The 22,755-nt window shown below is 42.2% G+C and overlaps 1 protein-coding gene across 3 annotated transcripts in view; it reads left to right on the forward strand.

Moving 5' to 3' along the window:
• Positions 1-3,721: 3,721 nt before the first annotated feature.
• galnt13 (polypeptide N-acetylgalactosaminyltransferase 13) overlaps positions 3,722-22,755 on the forward strand; it is a gene marked incomplete at both ends in the record, with an annotated part of 38,487 nt that continues 19,453 nt past the window's right edge. For all 3 annotated transcript variants that reach the window (XM_084083827.1, XM_084083825.1, XM_084083826.1), the window contains 5 exons: positions 3,722-3,863; positions 13,348-13,516; positions 16,582-16,748; positions 19,198-19,405; positions 21,990-22,160. In XM_084083827.1, the coding sequence (XP_083939953.1) occupies positions 3,722-3,863; positions 13,348-13,516; positions 16,582-16,748; positions 19,198-19,405; positions 21,990-22,160 (857 nt within the window). The remainder of the gene's footprint in view (positions 3,864-13,347; positions 13,517-16,581; positions 16,749-19,197; positions 19,406-21,989; positions 22,161-22,755) is intronic.

The following is a 22,755-nucleotide window of genomic DNA, read 5'->3' on the forward strand; positions in this document are numbered from 1 at the left end:
TTGTCTCATGTGTGAATGTGTTACTGCATGAATTTTAAATAAGCCATTGCTGGAAAAACTGCATGCATGCACAGCACAACAAAGATGTACTTGTACTGTATACTATTCTAATCTAATCAGTGGAGAGCACATACATTTCAAACACCTCTCTCATTAGGCCTGGCAATTGATGGATCTAGTTATGCATCATGTAGATTACTCAGGGATAGTAATTACTATTGTTAGCACAGTCTGGTATTCATCTTGCTGTACCCTTGTTAAATCATCAATACATATATAAATGCCTGGACGGCCTAGCACCAACTAGCGCACACACACACACACACACACACACACACACACACACACACACACACACACACACACACACACACACACACACACACACACACACACACACACACACACACACACACACACACACACACACACACACACACACACACACACACACACACACACACACACACAGAGAGAGAGCAGAGGGTGGCACGTGGTCAATAACGTCTGGGTGTTAAGGCATGTTGATGTTTTCAGTGGGATATGTGGCTGATAATGAGTGGAGAGACCTCATTGTAGCACACTGCCCAGCGGACAGGAAATATTCATTTGTGCAGATGGTTGGACTAATGACCCAGGCAACTTCAGAGGAGGCTATGAGTGCGGCACATGTGAGCTGCCCGTAGTGTTGTCGGTGGCACCAGACCTAAACACCACTCTGCCACTGATACGCCAAGCAGATGGTCCAAGATCCAGACAGACATGGTCAGATTGCTGAGGTGGAATTACCATAAAACTTAGTATGATGAGAGTGCAAGTGCTTTATACATTAAGAAAGTGTGGAGTTGCGAGCCCTTTAAAGCATCCACTTATTTTGTTGAGAATGGAATAGACATTTTTTTTTATCACTTATCTGTATGTCTGTGATCTTTCCTCTGTACTCTGAGCTCTTGATACGGACGGACAGACACAGTCTTGTTTTTGAAATTAGATAATAGTTAGCCCAGGGCCGTGGTGACAGCTCTTGTGATGGACATTCAGACAGAGACCATGGCGTGTGTGTTTGTGGAGTGCAAAGCCGACAGTAGTACGCTGCAGGAGTAAGATATGGAAATTAGTCAAATTCCCCTCAGGAGATGCTCAAGGTAGCGTGCATTGATATGGAAGTAAAGGACTATGAGAAGCTATCACTCGCACGCACGCACGTGCACACACACGCACGCACGCACGCACGCACGCACGCACGCACGCACGCACGCACGCACGCACGCAACGCCACAGATGCATGAGGTGTGTATATGCATCCACGCAAAGGAACAAACAGATCTCGCATGCACACATGCACGCACACCCACACAGCAGGAGTTATAATGACATTTTGTTTGTATAGAAATATGAATATCGATTGAAAACAGTCTTTTCAAAGTATGCATCTTAGAAATCAGAAAGTTGAAAGGGTTCTGAATGGAGTCTATTAGCCTGACAGAATGAATCTGAATGAATTTACTTTCCTCCGATATCCTTTGATATTCAAATCAGCATACTGCATCTTCAATGTACTGTTCTATGCACTTTATGTTGTGGCCTATACACAGTAAAATCCTCAGTGTTCATTTATCCCTTAGCGTGTATAAATGTAACCAAATAGCCCTTACAGGTTCATTTGGTTACATTTGTAAACTCTCAGTGAAATGAACACTCAAGATGTTACAGTGTATGTCATATGGATATGCATTTGTAATGCACTGCCGCCTTTGTTTACGTGCTGCTACTTTATATGCTTGAATCCGTTTCTCTCTCCTCAAATAAAATAAGTATTTCTTTGTTACATTTGGTTTCTACTGTATATTCATATCAGCTTCGCTTGTAGAAGTAGGCTAGATGTTCCTTCACCAGTCTATAATTTAGGCGTAAGTGAAAGTCATGTTCAATAGCAAATCATTCTGTTTTTCATCTAGACTGTGGCATACATTTCATTCCACTGAGGCCTCCATTCCCACAAACAGTCTCTTTAGTAGGAAATCTGTCTCCCTGATCTTGGTAACACAACCGATGAAGCGACAGAACCCTCCAAAGGGGAATTAGCTTTCTCCTTTCCCGTTTACCACTTAAACCCTGTGTACTTCGTTGACCGGGTTCCCCCAGGGGTCTATACTTGGTGTCCTCCTTTTCCCCCTCTACAGCAAATCTCTTAGGCGAAAATAGACGATTTACAAGCTCACAACCCATCGTGAGCTTGTACTGTACATCTGCTATTTCCGCCGAATGTTTGCGTATTTTTGCTGAATGTTCCTCTGTTATGACATGCCCATAAGTGGGACCCTAGGGTTAATGTAGTTAAAAGGAAGTAATCCTTGAATGTGGGAACACTCAGGAAGTTGATTACTAGTCACTTTAACGAGGGGATAATAATATTGATCCATTTAAAAGTTATTGTCAGACTTAAAGGACCACTTGACCAATTTTCAACACATCTTCATATAATTGGTCCGACTCCTCACTAATGCTCATTATAAGAAGGCAGTAAGAAAGTAATAGACAGCACTCTGAAGTCCTTCTGGTACTTTTAATTAATATGCACACGGACAGTGATACACGCTGAGGAAGGCTTGACGCTGAAACGCGTCCGTGTATGCTGTGACTGTCCGTGTGCATATGAATTAAAAGTACCAGAAGGACTTCTTACTGTGAATCTTTGTGAGCCGTGCACCCGGCAAACTGCATTATATACAGACTGAGAGTGCTCGTTTTTGTTTGCTACTCTGATCATTATAAGAAGGCACCATTGTCTGTATTTGGTCTGTGTCTCAGAGGAGTTCTGTGAACAGTTCAGAAACCTGTCTAGCAGCGACATCATCGGTAGGTAGGCTTATAGGTTTGGTCATTTAAAGAAATAATTCAACCTTGTCTTTTATTTGTATTTTGTATTAATGCAAGAGCATAGAAACAGAAGGAGACAACCAGGAGACGGCCAGGAGACAACCCACAGAGCCTAGTCCCTCCACGTGCCATAGCCTCCCCGAGTCCCGGCAGAGTAGTTCCGGAGAAGCGGACCGAGTGGCCCTGTCTTTCCCTATATGACAGACTGACCGTGGGTAGCTACTGGGACGTTAGTCGGGGCTTGATAAACCCCGGCTGGGTCACCTGGGCGAGGGTGTATGTTGTTGCGAGACCCGAAACACCCTATGACCCCATGCTACAACACTGATGATACTTCCAAGGTGCATCCATGCAATGTTTTCTTTATAGAAGACATTGCTCTTGTATTAATAAAAAAATATGTCTCTGGTAGGCAGGTCTCTGAACTGTCCACAGTGCTCATCAGAGACACAAAGTGAATAGACCGAAATGGTGCCATCTTATAATGAACAATAGTGAGAACCATTTATATGAAGCTTGGTCGAAAATGAAGTGGTCCTTTAATTGTCATGTTCCCCCATGCAAGTTAAGGTAGTTAATGTAATTAAATTTGTTATTTTGCCTTATTTTTTACCCTCTCTCTTTCTCTCTCTCCCCCTCCACAGTGGGATGACGCCCATTCGACGTCCACCTTCAGTCTCTCCCCTGTCTCCTCACCCTCTCATCTCACTCCAAAACCCCCATCGGTGGTTGATACGCTCCTGAGCACTTTAACCGCTTGCCCTGCCCGTCTGTCTGTCTGTCTGTCTGTCCGCCCTCTCTCTGTCGGACCACCTAGCTTGGCTGACGTCCCAGAGAGGTGATGCGGAGGTTTGTCTACTGCAAGGTGGTTCTGACCACCTCGTTAGTGTGGGTTCTCGTGGATGTGTTCCTGCTGCTATACTTCAGCGAGTGCAACAAATGTGACGACAGGAAGGACCGCTCTCTGCTCCCCGCCCTCAGAGGTGAGTGCTCCTCAGCGAGCCTATTTCACCTCTGGCCTGGAGACCCAGAGACCCATGGGGCCTAAATAGGGATCCATCAATCAGTGTCCAAGGCTCAGGTGGGAGAGATTAATTTCTCTTTCTCTGGAGACTGGCATTAGCCGTTCTATGGTGACTGTACTGTAGCTTTGGATGCATCTCTAAGGTTTTGTGACAGATCCAGGTGCTTTCCTCTGCCTATCGGGAACAAACGTGTCACTCAACCTGAAACGATAGCAGTGTCCTTTCCTTCTTTAGCGCTCAATTTCCTTACATGAAACCTTTCAAGCAGGGTTCCAAGAAGCTTGATAGGCTTCTTTCAAGGTTAGGTTGGGGCAGAAACTTCCCGGAGACACACAAAACTCTACTGCTGCTGAAAAAGAGTAATTAGCATTACAAAAGTCTTGCGTTACACACGCTTTAAGACAAGTTTAAATGTGCCAATTACTTGAATTCATGAACTGTGTGTTCAGGCAATAGTGCAATGCTGTGATTGCTTTGAGGGAATTAACTCAAAATGAGTCCAATGACTCTCAATTAGACATTCTGTTCAGGTTCAGTCTGCTGACAATCATTCAGCCATTTACTTTTTTGCTTTTTACATTTTCAGGCCATGGAATCAATTAACGCCCGCATGATTATGTATTGAATGCAATACAAAATATTGTCCATTCAGTCTATTGTGTCTCTTAAGGCTAAACAATTGCAGTTTGTAAACCCATTATAAATATAATGTATTATATTATTGAGTTCCATTGTTTAATTTCATTTCTGCATGTTTTATCCATTAAAACACTGGGTTCCTGTGCTGAGAGACCACAGTGTCAAGCTACTCTTAAACTACCAGAATTGCATATGGTAACAGTATGACTTTATGGATTGCCATCAATATATATGCTCCATTTCTTTCAATTTAGGCGAGGAGTCAGTGGCACTAGGTTTCAGTCAGTGGCACATCACCTGGTCGATAACAGACTTTTATAGAATGTGAATCTGAGGCAGGCAAGCGGTGGTCAGTTATTTCCAGTTTGATCAACATAAAGTTTATGGTCATCACTCCTGTCTACATGTTCATATACTGTTCTAGGCTTTTCCATATAACACAAAACACACCATGATACAATACCATGAGAAAATACATTTCCTTGACGAACTAAGGTAAAGTTGTGTCACGTAACTTGTATTTTATAATGTAGAAAGCAGGAACACAGAAGCATTACCACCCATGGTGTAGAAAAATTTATTTAATTGATCAGTGTGGCATAGGCCCATTTAACCACATGGTCTGGGCTACAGCATAAATATTATGCCCATATTGTCAACATGTATAAGCTATGGTGGCCACATACACTGCTGTATATTCATTGAGATGATCAAATTACAGTTTACACTGTGAAGGTGTGCTTGTGCTTTCTACACATATAGATTTGAACAGGATTTTGTTTCAGAAACATTAGTGGTTTTACATGATGTAGTTCATTCCACTGCTCTGGTAGTATTGCCGTCTGTCAGACAAAGTGTTTGATTTCTGTCACAGGGGCTGGTCATATATCATATTACTCTCACCAGGTGTGAAACCACATTACCCTCATTGCTGGAATGTTGCCAGTTTTGCCATTGAAAAAGCAGTCATCAAGCAGTGATCAACGTGGCATGCATCAAATGCACTATGGTGCTGGGATTTACTTGGCAGTGAATCGTTCCTTGACTCTTATTTAGGATGATATCTTCATGTGTTGATAACATCTTCCATATCATTTTAGGAATGTAAGTCAGTCAGTCAGTCAGTCAGTCAGTCTGTCTTGCTTGGTTCTCCTCATTGGCTTAAGCAATTGCTCTGAACTTGCATATGGCCATTGACCATTAGCATATGCATACCATGAGGAAGCCTGTTTTTCACTTTTCCCAAATTCAAGCTGTTTATTAGCTTTTTTGTAATCTCTGTCTAACTGTACGACCGCAGTTTTCGCCGTTACTGCGCATGCACGGCCACGTGCACAGCATGCAAGGCCACGGGTTCTGTTGTCATGGTCCCCCAGGCTATGGGATGTACTCTGTTAGCTTTTAGTGCTAACCTTAACTCTATGGTGCTAACCATAGAGTTAAAAATCACACCTGTGTGAAGGTAGCGGCGCCTTTGATATATTTTGTCATAGATGTGTGTTTCTACTAGAGAAACAATATTAAATCTCTGTACATTTATTTCAAGGCTTCCAGTGGCACTAAATAGTGCCATTGGAAGCGAATCACCAAATGCATTCCAAGGTAAGTGGCAAAAACTGATCTGTCATAGCTGATAGAGTGGGTACCTAAAAAATAAACTTTGTGTGTGCGTGTGTATAAATGTGGTACCAGAAAGATATGTATGTGTTATGAAATAACCTATACAATTTATAAGACATCATAGTGATGTCATGAATAGTAACATAGTGATGTCATGAATAGTGACCAATCAGAACGTTGACGGACCTGACCAATCAGAACGTTGACGGACCTGACCAATCAGAACCTTGGCGAGCCTGACCAATCAGAACGTTGACGCAAAAGCCTGACCAATCAGAACGTTGACGGACCTGACCAATCAGAACCTTGGCGAGCCTGACCAATCAGAACGTTGACGGACCTGACCAATCAGAACCTTGGCGAGCCTGACCAATCAGAACGTTGACGGACCTGACCAATCAGAACCTTGGCGAGCCTGACCAATCAGAACGTTGACGGACCTGACCAATCAGAACCTTGGCGAGCCTGACCAATCAGAACGTTGACGGACCTGACCAATCAGAACCTTGGCGAGCCTGACCAATCAGAACGTTGACGGACCTGACCAATCAGAACCTTGGCGAGCCTGACCAATCAGAACGTTGACGCAAAAGCCAGGTATAGAGGGCTAATATCCGCTCTAGAGCGGCTAGCGCCGCTAAAAATAGGTGCTAACAGCGTTAGCGCCCACAGGTTCTGTTGTTCAGGTTACGCTCCCCCGGGCTATGGGATGCACGGTCCCAACCAGTGGCATGTCGGTAGACTTTGCTACGGGCAAGAAGCTCTCGGTGCTATTAGAGCGATGAGCGTGTAGATCGTTTACTCGGGCATTGATGATTGGACGCAGTGCTTATTATGTGCAATCTCACCACATGTCAGAAAGTACGCTATTTCAATTATTTTCTCGTTGAGAGACGACACGAGCCGGCCGGCTACACTCTCAGAGTTACAGACCTGTAAGGGTCCATTTGGTTCCATTAGTAGGCTACACTCTCAGAGTTACGAATGCTCCGCGGATTTATTTCATTTGATAATGTGCCCATCCCAAGTTGATCTCTTAACAACTCTCTCTCCCATAGCCCCAGACTGTCTGTCTCACCAGCTGTGCTCAATCAATGCCATTCTTAACATGCAAGACTCCAGCAAACTTCTCCCAAAGTTTAACTAAGCATATAGGCTACTGTGTATAACCCCAAGTCTGCAAATGCTTTTGACTGCGTACATCACCGGGTATGGACTAGTGATGTCAAATTTAGTTTATATAACTAAACCCACCAGCTGTATTATCTGAGGCCAGGGCCTAGTGAAACAGACAGTTCAAATGTGGTAACATTTCAGCTTGCCTTTAGCTACTATACACATGTAGAAATGGGGGATTATATTGTGTAATGCTAAAAGAAAGAACTGTCTTTAATTGCCATATCCATCGCGTGCGAGACCATATCCTGGAATTAATCTTTTCCTCATAAGTGCAGATACAGTATTTCTGTTTCCCTTCAGTCGTAGAAAAGATAGTTGCAGTGTAGCCTAAACGTTAGCTATTGATTTAAATGTGATACTAAAGGGTTTACGTCACTATTGAGATGGCAAAGGGAGCTGAGGTGAAAAGATCATAGTCAAGCCACTCTTGTAAATTCAATATCTGGGGTGTGTCAAAGAATCCGATCCATACTTTCTCGTGTTATTCTCAGAATACAGAAAAGAACCTCCCCAAAAAACCTCAAGCGTATGAATTATTTAGATGCAGTACTGAGGCGAGTTGTTCCCCACACGAAGCTTGCCCTCCCTCCACAGCACTATATTTCACAACTGGTCCATCTACTGTAAATCATCCTCCACTGGCACATTTTGTTTTAAATTTTGTTTGTACCCCGCTTTTTGTTTTTGTTTGTTGTTAGCTTTGCCCTATTTCATGCTAATACTGTTTGCATTTAGCACCAAGGGGAGAGGAGCGGCATGATGCAATTCTGGAGGGCGCCTTGGAGCCTGGGCTCGAGTGATGTGGGGACGAGTACAAGTTTATTTGATACTTGTGTGTCATGCCAGCTGGGTCAGACTGGGAGGAGGAAGAGGTTATAAGAGAGGATGAAAGAACAGAGAGCTGATCCAGTCTATGGAGGAACCTAAAACTCCTTGCAAAGATTTTCTTCTGTAAAGTAAATCTAGCATGAAAATAGCCTGGAGATGCTAGAGGCCATCCTATGAGAATTGGATAACACAACGTGAGCTGCCTGCACATAGAGCCAGAAGTTTTACACTTGGAATGAACTTATTTGAACTACATTTTTGCTGTTGTTCCAGTTTATATTTTAACCACTTTAAACATGGCCTTCCTATTTTGGGCATGTCATTATAGCTTTGTTTATTTTATTTTATTCAAAAATAGCAGATCTACAAGCTCTCAACGTGTCAGAATGGCTATTTTCATGTGACGTGACACTGGTATTGTATGATGAAGTATAAAGTAGGGCTTAAGTGTTTAAAAAAAAAAATGTTGCTAAAAATCTCAATTCATAATAACAAACTCACAGTTCCAGACACCTTCGAATGTGCCACACATATGACATGGAAACACAAAGAAACGGGTGACGATGTCCATCTTTGTTCAATACTAAGCCTTGAAGTGATCATATCTCTACAGAGTCACACCTCTGCGTGTCGGGGGGAAGCTTTTTGCTGTAATGGCCCAAGATCAAGCAGCAGCCAGGGCCAATGAATTATGTTGGTAGCCCTCAGGACAAAGCCACTGTTTTCTTCCCTTATGATTGTGGTCATCATTTATAATGAATGCTCTTTGTCACGAGGTCAGTAAGGGTGTGTTGGGCTGGGAAGTTCCTTTTCCAAGGGTAGCCTAACATGCGTTGCTGTGGGGAAATCAGTTTAGATTTCGGGCCTGAGGTTACAGCCTTGACCATTCATCTTACTTCAAATAAGGTTAATTTGATAGTGGCAGTTAAAAAAATACAATACGGTCACTGTGAAGGGGTGAGTTTGTGCTATTCACATCTAAAATACATATATATATTATATAGACTACTCTATAGTGTATACACAGTAATTTCTCCCTCTCTCTCTATATATATATAATTATATATATATATATATATATATATATAGTATAGGCTATATATAGGCTACGCACGCACACACACACACACACACACACACACACACACACACACACACACACACACACACACACACACACACACACACACACACACACACACACACACTAAAACTACCTGTTCAAGCAAGAGTGTGAAGACTACCACTCACAGCAGAAGATCAACTAAATAATGAATGAATAACATTTACAAGACACTTTAAATGTGTTGAAATAAAACCGCTTCCTACAGTACCTTGTCAGGATGTCCTTTGCTTGGAGGCAAGAAAATCCTTCAAGTATCCCACATTTGGAATTTTTGACCCAGATACAAAACACTTCAAAATATATGGTTACACTACAAAATATATGGTTTAGTCAGGGACCCACTACATATTGTATACAATTATGCTGCAGATTAAACGTTTTCATAGATAGCCTCATAGACTTGTTTGACCGCACTATCATCAGTGTTGTGTAAATTAATGTTTTTTTGTTCATTCGTTTTCACATTATCTTTTAAATTAATATCTTGGATTCATGTTCATGTGTATTTTCAGATATTTAACCACTTTAACCCTCAATACTTAATAAACTTCACCTTTGTCTTTGCTCTCCTTTCCCTCTACACCAAACCTCATTGGTTGAGAAAATAGCCGATCTACAAGGTCGCATGTCACATACAGGTGACTCAGAAGATGACTTTTCAGGCAATTTCTTCCATTAGCATTAGTCTAGCAAGGTATCGACCAGCCCCATAACGGTTTGCTGGGAATGACGGTGCCCACTGCCTTGTTATTTGAAGGCCTTGGGACTCCTCCTTCATTACACTTGTGAGGACATGCTCACGCCGACCAGTTACAACTTAGATGTGAGTGGCAGTGGCTCAAGAAGTAGAGTGGCCGTTTGGGAAAAGTAAGGTTCCCGGTTTGATCTCCGTCTCTTCCTAGCTTTGTGTCAAGTGTCCTTGAGCACTGAACCTCTCCTGATTAGCAGGTTGGTGTTTTGCATGGTTGCCTCCCCCGTCGGCGTGTGAATAGGTGAATGTAACACACATTATTATTTTATACTTAGTTTGTGCCGTGCTATGAGCTTGTAAAACTGCTATTTTTGAAAAATCATGAAAATGTGTGCCTATCTTTATATATTTTTTAAAGCGAACATTTGTAACTCGAATCATCGCTTCTGGGGGTCCCCAGTCCAGACCATGTGGTTAAATGGGCCTATGCCACACTGATCAATTAATACTGGTAATACTTCTGTGTTCCTGCATTCTACATTATGAAATACAAAGTGACACAGCTTTACCTTAGTGCGTCAAGGAAATGTATTCATTTTCTCATGGTATTGTATCATGGTGTGCTCTGTGCCTAGAAGCCTAGAACAGTATATGAACATATAGACAGGAGAAATGACCATTAACTTAATGTTGATCAAAGTGGAAATAACTGACCATCGCTTGCCTGCCTCAAGACTCATATTCTTTAAAAGTCTGTTTTCGACCAGGTGATGATAAACCTAGTGCCACTGACTCCTTGCATAAATTGAAATAAATGGAGCATAAATTGTTGGCAATTTATCCATAAAGTCAACATATGCAATTCTGGCAGTTTAACCCATTAAGACCGGGAAATCATCTGCGTCATTTTAGATTTGAGCTAAAAAACTTTATTTTATACTTTGGCTATTCAAAAATAGCAGATATACAAGCTCATAGCGTGTTACTTTGTGCCGCACTATGAGCTTGTAGATCTGCTATTTCGACTTATGCTGGTGATGATGATAAGCAATATACTGTAGGACCATTCAAGCTGGTTTTGACGTTTTACTATATTTCAGATTTACACTGTAGCTCTTCTTCTGTCATAAAACCTTCTTCTACATCAAATGTAGGCATTTCCCTGTAAACAGCTGATCTCTGATGATCTGTGCCTATAGAATGATGGATTGGCGAGTCTAGTAAGAGCATGTGTTTGATGGACAGTTTGGTCAATAATTCCACTCAGCTCCGTAGCCAAGCACATCAGGTTTAAGCCTATGTCCTAATGGAGAGTGTCAGCGGCACCATAGAGAAAAGAGCCGGATCAGTCGAGGCTAACAATCCGACATACACCAGCCCATCTCCAGGAAGGGGCTAGAGGGAATCCTCTTAACCTGAGGCCATGCAGCCAGTGTGAATTGTGTGCCCCCCTCTCATGAAAATAACTGCCTCTACTCTGAGAGATTATTGGAGAGAGAGAGAGGGTACTGTGATAAATATGTGGGAGGTTATTTACCTTTGGTGCATCCCTGTAGTGATGAGAGTAGATCTGCAACTATCGATTATTTTGTTAGGGATCATTCTATTAATTGAATAATAAAGTAGCAAATATTATATATATATATATATATATATATATATATATATATATATATATATATATATATATATATATATATATATATATATATATATATATATATATATATATATAGGACTTAGCAGATTAGCCAAGAACTGGACAAAGGATGCTGCATATTCACAGCCCTATTTTTGACCGAAGACACCTGCACTACCCGTTACATTATGCATTGGTGTGGTTTGGGCGTTTCAATAATAAAACCAATCACCGTGCCAGATGCGATTGCCTTTAAGAGAAGACTGCGCAAGCCATTATCCCCAATGCAATCTTACGCCCTCTCCCTCTCTGCCCAATGTGCCATGGCCATGGAAGAGCGACATTGCCTTGGAATCAAATTATATTTGATTCACAGAATAATCACTCACACATTGCTGGTTATAGAGAACTTTAAATTACAGCAATCTGCTTGTGTTCTGGATTAATCAAACGAACTCTGCTGCAGCCGCACTGGGGCGCCTTAACATTGGACAATATACCCGACGTTTGCTTCATACGCTGTAGCCTTTGATTGCCTTTGAATAAAAACATATTGGATCGACACAATTATCACCCACATGTTGCTGATTATACATTGAGAATTTTGACATTATTGTAATCCGTTCATTATTTCCTGGGCAATGGATTAATGAAACTGAAGGGAACGAATGGCGACGCGCATCACAAATCATTGTCTACTTTGAATAGACTATCATCTTATACAAACACAATTGACACAAGGAATTGACACTCTCACTTCTGCTGATTATAGGAAAATTAGAATCACAGAGATACTGTACATGGAGAATTAGGAGAGAAGGAGACCTCTGAATGTTGTATTGTTGTGCGCCCAGCTCGACTCCTGACATGTCCATTGCTAGCACGCTCTACCAAACAAATTTGTCACGGGTGGTTTTACATTCCGCTATGCGCTTTCCCAAAGGTGTGTGGGCAATATAGCAATTTTAGGGAAAGCGCAACAACACGCCCACGGGCACACCTCCAGGCACAAATAACTGAGTCGGCATAATGAATAGTGGGGTATAGCGGCCGCAAGATACCGTTTAGGGTCAGTGCCAGCTCCCTTGTGCGTAATTCACGGGCAGCGGGTAATGCCAACGGGTAAGGCACCGGCAAGAATAGGGCCCACAGTATGTTTACCTAAAATCTCTGGTTCTCTGCATTCAAACATTTAAATATTATCTTTCAGTGCGAGGGGCTTCATGAGTCTGTGGTAATGTTCTTTTAAAGTTTTCTCCCAAATGGGGTCCACCCACCTGGCCGTGGAGAATGTCTGAAATGTTTGTGGTAGATCGATATTTCATGATTGGTTGTGTGATGTCTATAAGTCTCAGACCATCTTCAGCATCTCGCCTCAGTTAAAGACCCTGTTCCTGTAATGTCCGTGGCAGATGATGAGTAAACGTTAACTCGCTTCTCACAGCTGTACAATGACCGGTTTCTCTGTGGTAAAGCCATACTCTCCCTCTACGACAAGGATGACTTGTTTTTTATAGTTCATTTGGAGTTCATTTGGAGTTCATCCCACTTCCACAGGCCTCTTTATACATTATATAGAACTCTCTCTCAGAACAGCAGCCTGAGCCAACACATACAGTAGTGTGATCTGCAATTCTGACCTCCGGCACCAAGAAGGAGAGTGAGTTGGCTTCATGTACTGTATGTAATATTCTCGTCTTTCCCCCGCCTTGTGTTATAGCTGTGATATCGCGAAGCCATGAGGGCCCAGGAGAGATGGGCAAGTCAGTGAACATACCCAAGGATGACCAGGAGAAAATGAAAGAGCTCTTTAAGATTAACCAGTTCAACCTGATGGCCAGTGACATGATTGCACTCAACAGGAGTCTCCCAGACGTCAGGCTGGATGGGTGAGTTAAGCCAGAGTTATACTTACTGGTAGTTGCGTGCAGGTGTTAAACACCTAAATAGCCAATCTGCAAGCTCACAACGCATCATGCTACGACGAGTTGTGAGCTTATTGATAGGCTATTTTTGGTGCGCAACTAAATATAAATCAGGCATAAACTTAGCAGCATTTCCATGCACGTACACACACACACACACACACACACACACACACACACACACACACACACACACACACACACACACACACACACACACACACACACACACACACACACACACACACACACACACACACACACTGTTCGTTTAACAGCCTCTTCTTCCATATCCTATGCTTTGATAGCTCGCCATCATGCATCAGTGGATGCTGTGGTGCCTCTATCAAAGAGCTGATATTTCACATGATACTTTTATGCTTTCTCACTACTTTTATGTTTCTAGACTTTCCCGCTTTAGCGCTTTTATGTGTTGAGAGACTTTGGGCTCTGGGTTCACTCAAAAATGCTCCAGAACTCCATCTAGTTTATTCGCAGCTCAGCATGGCAGCAAGTATTCCTTTCTACTGTCTCAGCAGGGATGCAGACAGTGCAGAAGGCGGCTGTTACAACAAATTAACCATTCTTACTGTAATCATCATCAATTTGTGAGCAGCCATCTACGCACAGATCTCTATACGTGTAACCAGAATCAGATTCAGATGTTTTCGGAACTGGTTTTGTCTGATGTTGACAATGGAAAAAAACAACAACACGAATAATCATTAATTACGGGTACTGGTTTTGACGCTGGATGCATCAGATCCCTCAAGTGTATACATAACGTCTGACAGCTCGATGGGAGGGAAGCTTTGTTTACAGGCGTCTAAGATCCACTTGAGCCATATAATGAAAGCCCAAAGAGCAATTTGCGTGAAACATGAGCACATTCATCTCCAGCAGCTGATATGCACAGGCATTCTCCTCTCCTGGAGAAATGACCAAAGTGATTCATGTTTATGTATTCCAATCGAACATGAACTCTCAACAGCGCTTTCATTAAGCACAGTCCGAGGTCTCTGCCAGCCAGCTTTGAGGGAAATGATGTACGTCAGGAATAACTTTATTGCACACCACCCTCACAGCTGCCCTTTCCCGAAACAATTTCACTGTATGATGCTATTTAAATTCTCAAACGTAAAAATGGTGATCATATTTGCCCATACAGTCAAAATGTTGCACTACATTTGAGAGAGAATTAATTTGAATACCATAAGGTACCCCATCTTTTCTTCTACTGGTTCGATGGAAACATTCCAAGAGTGATATTACACTACACAGCCTGGCTTTGCGAAATGTCACCAGTCGCATGAAGAAAACTGTCCAGTGTGCGTGTGTGGAATAGCCAGCAACCACTGCCTCTGGATGGGGAATAAGACATTGTCAACTAGGCCATCCTCTTGGCCTAGTTGTGTCATTCTGTCCTGTCACTGTGAATGGATCTAGTATACGCTGCCTGCTTGGCTGAATTTTGCCACCCTCTGCCACCTCCCACTCCCCCTCTGACACCACACAGGCACCTCTCCAACTCCCATGCAGCTTCATTCTTTATTTAACATTGCTTCACTATAGCACCGTCACAGTCCCCTGACCTCAGTCATTGCCTTTGATAAGACACCCACCTAGTTCAGCTAAGGACATGCTGACATGACTATCAACCTTTTCACATACAGTATTTTACACCACATTTCCAACAAGAAATGCAGTTCCCGGTGAAACTGCATGGGCTCGCTGAAAGCAGCGATTTAGAAAATAGTAGAACAAAGTAGAACATTTCAGTCTCAGGCAGTGTTTGTTTTTGTGTCTCAGCTTTGAACACCTGTTTACGTTCTCCTAATTGTCATCAGTTACACACCTGCCTGCATAGCTGATGGTAGTATGGAGTTGGAGGGGTATAGGGGGTGTGTGTGGGGTAACTTACAGACTCCATTTCAACGTAAGAATGTAGAGCTATCTTAGGACTTGAATCGCTGTTGTAATTTATTTTTAATACTTTAATACTTTTGGAGCTATCCCACTTCAAACCACACATGGTCTGTTCAGGCCTGATAGCCATTTAAAGGAAAAAAGTAACTAGATTGGAGGGGTTTATTGTCAGTATCAGCCGAGAACACAGGAGTCTATCCCTGTTACAATGCATAGTCAAGAGCCCACTGACTGAGCTACCCAGACACAATAAACAAAGTACATTGACATTGACATTGCCTAAACGTGATGGGTCATTCCCCCGAAATAATTAAAGGCACTTGGCTTGTGCACAACAAACCGAACCGAAAAAACGCGAATGTCTGTATCTGTTCTTGGGTCTGTGGAGGACGCACCAAATCTCTGTGTCGTTGGGTGTGTGCGCAAACCAACCCGTCGGCTTAACTAATTGACAGAGATTCACGCCGCTGCGCCAATGTGGTTGTTATGTGGGCATCGGCTTCCCTGATTGGCTAACCCGGCTGAGTTTTGCATCATGTTTGTACCGCTTTGCCAATATAAGTGGCGGCGTGTGGGAAAATGTGAGATAAGCCTGAGACTCCAACATGTAAGACAACATGTACAATGACTGTATAGGGAGTATTACACAAACGGGTGGGCATGTCCCAACTTGCATCATTCTCGACTTGCGTGGCACCGTTTGGACAGTATATGTTTTATAATGGAAGTCAATGGGGCTCGTATCAGGCTGGACCCAAATTCATAAATGACTGACATTACAGGTTGGCCACAGCAGTCTGAGATCCACACTAAGCCACGCCATTCTCATGTGGATCTCCAGATCCAAATCATCACTTGTACAAGATGTACCATGATTCTACTCTCCGATGTTATCCTATTCACTTAAGCACATTAATCCTGGCGTCCCTGTTTTGTGCATGTCAGTATAGGCGAAAAATAATTAGGTACAGCATAGCATCATGTTCAACCGAGATGTACCCAGATTCTACTCTCCAACCTGTTTCCATTACCTTAATGCAGCTCACCTGTACTTCACTGCACTGCACTGCATTCAACCCCGTCCTTTTCCCTTTGTTGATTAGATGTAAAACCAAGGTGCACCCGGACGACCTCCCAAACACCAGCATTGTGATTGTGTTCCACAATGAGGCATGGAGCACCCTGCTCCGCACAGTTCACAGTGTCATCACCCGTTCCCCCAGACATCTGCTAGTGGAAATCCTGCTGGTGGATGATGCCAGCGAGAGAGGTAACTTGGTAGTCTGCACTATAAATAGTTGTTTGATTGAAATGTTGTAATAACATTCAAATATATTACACACGCACACATTTATTTATATACATATTAATTAATGAATTTATATACAGTACCTACAGTATATGCAGCCTTTGCAGGCATCATATTGTTGGACAAGGGTCAATAGGATAAACACTATAAAGCCCGAGAGCTTATTTGCATTATTTTCCCATATTTGTGGAGGTTGAAAAAATAGCTATCAATTGTCATTTGCTTGTATCATTTGTTTTCAACACATGTTTTACTAGATTATTGTCTCCGCCAGGCCGAAGGCATGGCGAGAGAGTATGTTTTACCCTCCGTCCGTCCGTCCGTCCGTCTGTCTGTCTGTCCGTCCGTCTGTGGACAGCTAATCTCTGCCACCGTTGGCTTGATCGCAGCCAAACTGTGCACACACACTCCCTGGATGCCAATTCAGACCCTCTGCCCCAAAATTTTCACATGGGCTTGTTATAGCACCACCAGGAGGCCGCTTTTGCTAAAACACATTTTATGACAGTACTCCTACAAAATGTGTCCAAACGTCACACAAATCGGTACACAGTATCTCTATAGTCATTAAACCAAACAACTTCTTCAGATTTCTCATATTCCATCTGGATTGGCTAAAAATGGCTTCCAAAGTTTGCAGGACTGCTCCGTTTTGAACAAAATGCCTCAAATCATGAACACAGCATGCAATTTCCGTGAAATTTTGCACGCACATTCTCACTAGGCCGAGGAAGAACTGCCACTTGAGAATTTTGAAATCAGCCTCATGGTGGCGCTACAACAGGCTGCTTTGTGTTTTCACCTATAACTGCACCGATCTGTGTAAAACTTTGTATGTGCACTCCCTAGCACATTGCCTGCCAGAGTTTTTTCAGATTTTTAGCTGTTGCCTGCCAGGGTTTTGCCATGTTTTTGGTACCTGTTCGCGTAGCCACAGATTTTTTTCCTCCAGTATGATTGATCCCCAGATGGTTTCTAATCACAGATGAGATTCAGGTGTGGTTTCACAAATGTCAACGAGGTCATTTTGACCTCGTTGACATGTTTGGTTGATGTTTCAATATAGCTCAAAAGCAGTAGTTTTAAACCAAAAAACAAAGTGAATTGTTTGTCCGTTTGAATTTTAACATTGAAGTGAATGGAGCAGCAAATCTTCGAACATTTTTAGCTCCTAATCTGTTCATAATTCGACAAGGGTTGAAATTATAAAAAAATGCAAAAAAAAAAAAAAATTTTTTTTTGAATTTTTTTTTTTTTTTTTTCCTTTTTTCCAAAGACGTATATATACGTCTTTGGCAGACAACAGCTGATAATTAAAAGACGTATATATACGTCTTTGGCAGCTAATGTGCTAGAGGTCAAGGAAAAACCTTTGACCTGCATTTTTCACATCTGCCTTTTATAGCGCCACCAGGAGGCAGGCTTATGTAAAACATATTTCTTTACATTACTTCTTCCGATTTTATCCATATTTCACGCAAATCAGTACACATGATCTCTATAGTCATGTGATCAAGGCGGATCTGTTTAATTTTTCATATTCCATCCCGATTGGCTAAAATTCACATCTTAAGTTTGCAGGTGTGGCCCGTTTTCAACAAAATGCCGCAAATCATGAACGCAGCGTCCGATTGTGGTCAGACTTTGCACGCACATTCACACTATGTTGAGGAGCAAATGCTACCCTTTTAATATTTGCCTGTTATAGCGCCACCAGCAGGTCTAATTTAGCAAAACACATTTTTTGAACAAAATGCCTCAAATCATGAATGCAGTGTCCGATTGCCGTGCAAGGCCTAAGAAGAAATGGCACCCTTTTCACATTGGCATATTATAGCGCCACCAGGAGGCCACAATAACCAACCTGACCTGGCGGAGACCTGTGCTCCGAGGAGCACTTTTTCTAGTTTATAGTATGATTGTTGCTGTTCCTTGGCACTAATGAAATACTGAATGTTTTTCTTCCACTTGAAACCTACAGTAGCATCACCCATCTGACCATTCCATATTCTGGGGAAACATTTGGCGAATATCAGCTATTTTCTGCAAAGATATTTAGTGTCGAGTGAGGAGGGGGCCTAATACAGAGCCTTTGGGAATCCGGTCAGCTAAGCATAGGGTTTAAAGTGGTCAATGTGTTTCTGAGGTGTAAACAAAGGTCACTGCAACTACTGTTCTGAGAGATTACTTTTGCAAAAGGGCAGCAATAGCTGAATGGGGTACTAGCCACAGTCTTAATCTCAACCTCTAATTGTATATTGTATGAATGTACACCAGCACAAAGAGAAACCCACACCAGAATGTACTGTAGGTTTGACATCGCGAATGACAAGCGAAAGGAACAACTCTGTCTGAACAAATTTGTCTGAACAAGCATGCAGTGATGCACACAAACGTGTTGTCCCTGCAGACTTCCTGAAGAAGAAGCTAGATGACTATGTGCGTACACTGGAGGTGCCAGTGAGAGTTCTGAGGATGGAACAGCGCTCGGGTCTAATCAGAGCCAGACTGAGGGGGGCAGCTGCCACCAAAGGACAGGTCATCACCTTCCTGGATGCCCACTGTGAGTGCACCGCGGGCTGGCTTGAACCTCTGCTGGCCCGTATCAAAGAGGACAGGTGGGAACTGAAATACTACATATTACATGCCTGCCTGGAATGAAAGGCACGTGCACTGTCAGTAGAATGGAGATGTCTTTTAGGGTACAGACTTCACTACATTCATTTTAGATATATTATATAATCTCTGAGAAAGAGAAACAAATCTGTTGATATCAGCTTATGTGTCTTTCTGTTCTTCAAAATAACAGAATCGTATTGGCCTTGAAAATCCATATTGGATGACCAAGTTTCATGATCTGTTGAATGAGATTGAACACTGAGGTTATTCTCAACATAGATGCCCGGTCTCCTCTTCACAAAACACCCCATCAAACACATTACAAACACAATGCAATGTTCCAGGGTGTGTAGTAGTGATGCGCGGGTCGGGTTTTTTCATGACCCGCCCCGCCCCGCCCCGCGACGGAACCCAACCCGCCTCAACCCGCCCCGCGAACCCATATATAAATCTACGGCTCAACCCGCCCCGCGACCCGCGTTTTTTTTTAATTCTGTAAAATCATGGTTAGAAAATAATCCCCAAGTGTATTCAAACTGTTTTATTGTTATTATTCTTATTCTTATTAGGAATAAAGACAAAACAAGAGCATGTTATTATTTTAATTTTTTTTGCGTGTGGGCGCGCGTGACCCGCTCACCCGCAGCCCGCATCATTTTCTCCGAAATTCTGACTCGACCCACCCGCGCCGCGGGTTGACCCGCGGGTCAACCCGCGCATCACTAGTGTGTAGAGAGGCCAGCAGCACTTGTGGGTTACACAAACAATGAGATGTTTTATTTTGACATGGCTAACCAGGACACACAAAATCTTGAGTGAATTTTGCGCCTTCTGACTGAGTTGAATTAACACTCAGTTACTTTTTATGTTTGCAGTGCAGTACTGCTGATCGGAGTGATTATTCATTCTGTTGTAGCTGCTGTTGCTGCCTCGGAGGAACAGCTAGCCCAAATTAGCTTTTTGTTTGGGTGAGCTGTGCTAGACGTGACGCAAATTGCAGAGATGCCAGCTCCATTCCAGAGTAAAAAAAGGGGATGTGTGATCGTAGCTGTGACATCTGCCTTTTCAAAGCTAATGCTTTCCCAGTAGAGTGCGAAATCTGATGGCTTGTTTTGACTCTAGCCATAATACCAGCTATGTCCATTATAAGTGACAGGTCTTATATTGTGCACTGTATTATTTCTGTTGAGCATTTGGGATATCACTTCAGTCTTGTTTCATATCTGTGCTTTGCAGGAGGAAGGTTCCTGTGTGAAAGTGTGATGCTATAATGGAGAGAATGATGATAATTCTTCCAACCATGCCCCATCTCTTATCTGGGGTCAGACATTCATTTGCCTCAGGTGCTTGGCAGAAATTAGTATCATATTACACAGACTATTATATTATAGGGCCATTACACTTTTATGCTCCTGCACATGTATCGATGTGTGTAAGTATGTCCAAGAGCATAGAGGTGCACAGACTGATTAGATTCTGTGTGCAGGAAACGTATAGTATGTGCTGCTGAGTGCATAAATCATGTACTATGGCCATATCATTGTATACTTTAAAAAAATCTTAAAACATTGTGAAAATAACCGACCTGCTAGTTCACAACGCATCACATCTTGACATCACGTTGTGAGCTTGTGAATCTATTTTCACAATTTTCTACAAGTTTTGAGGAATGTATGATTTTTTTTGCCATAAATGCCCATTATAGGGCTGTTTAAAAGAGCGTGGACAACAATGTGGAAATAATGATGGAAATATGACATTTCTGTTCATTTCATCCATTTGTTTTTCAGATGAATGGAAACTATTCTACGATTACACAAAACTATTTTGATTATGTAATAAGAAATAATGCGTACACCCGATTGACATCATATTTTATCTCTATAAAAGGTGATGTGTTTGGGGGACACTGGCCCCTACTTAAAAGTGTTGCTATGTTTGCCACAAAGACTTTTCAGTAACAGGTTGTAATATCTTGCATTATAATAATTTGTAACACATGCATAAGATCAATACTAGTGATGGTATGGTATTATTTGTAAATTAATTATTTGTAAACCTTACTTACTTCATCATGCAGCCTTTTCTAAGATGGCTACTTTATTTAAGCTTTAACTCAACTTGCGCTGGATCAATAATGCAACAGCGAGATTTTGCTAAGTGGATTTTCTCCTTAGCAGTCATGTCTGGAGAAATGACAAGCAGATGCCTTTCTCTGTGTATTGAGTTGGTACTAAAGCAGTGAATTATGCAGCTACAGCATAAAGCAATATGTGTGGTCAGCAGTTGGCAGTTAATTTCTCCTCTCACCTAAGGAAAGAACACTTACAAAACCATTAGTTATACAAAAGGTTTATTCAGAGTCTGAGAATGAATAGTGGCTGCTGGCTACAGTCTGGGGAAAATGGATGTGAAAGGAGACATTAATAACTTTAAAAATGTGTATGATTTTTTTTCCTCCCAATTTCATTCAATGATAATGGCGAGTTTAGTTGTATAATACACTTGACATTTAGAGTAACGTAAATCCTTTTTCATAAGCTGTCAAAACATTTCTTTTTTAACTGTTATGAATGTCCGCAGGAAAGCAGTGGTGTGCCCTATTATTGATGTCATAAGCGATGAGACGTTTGAATACATGGCAGGCTCTGACATGACCTATGGCGGATTCAACTGGAAGCTGAATTTCCGCTGGTACCCCGTTCCCCAGAGGGAGATGGATCGACGCAAGGGAGACAGAACACTTCCTGTCAGGTACACTTAAGAAAATGTGCCATCCTATGAAGCCATTTCTAAAGCATTTTCCAGGGGTCTTTGTGACTGACCTGACTGTGGCATAATACCCTGATACCAATCAAGTGAGGTACACTCAAACGTCAGGAAAAACCAACACACATTTAAACTCCAAATCGATGTTAATCATCTCAGCTGAGAGATAAGTTGATTGTAATGGTGGGAGGCTGCAGCACAGACATGGCTGGTTTACACGTGATCAATACATCGTTGTGCATCTTGTTGCGCACCGAAAATAGCTGATCTACAAGCTCACAATGTCTCGCAGCTCGACGCTCGCTGAGCTTGTAGATCGGCTATTTCCGGTGCATGACACTGGCGAGCAAATTCGTATAAATCAGGCTTTAGATTCCTGCTCAAACTTTCCTCTGATGACCATGAAAGCTTCCATTTTCACCTGCAGATAGAAATAGATGCGTTTCCTCTCAATATACCCCACCAATCTACAGTAGCAGCAAGCCAGTGAGTCAGAGTCTAAATATCATCATCCACATTGTTGTGGTTTCATTGTGGTATATACAGTAGGCTAAAAATAGAAACTAGAGAGTTTTCTCTG

Source organism: Gymnoscopelus microlampas (genome assembly GCF_963454915.1).
Source record: "Gymnoscopelus microlampas genome assembly, chromosome: 17".
NCBI lineage: Eukaryota > Metazoa > Chordata > Actinopteri > Myctophiformes > Myctophidae > Gymnoscopelus > Gymnoscopelus microlampas.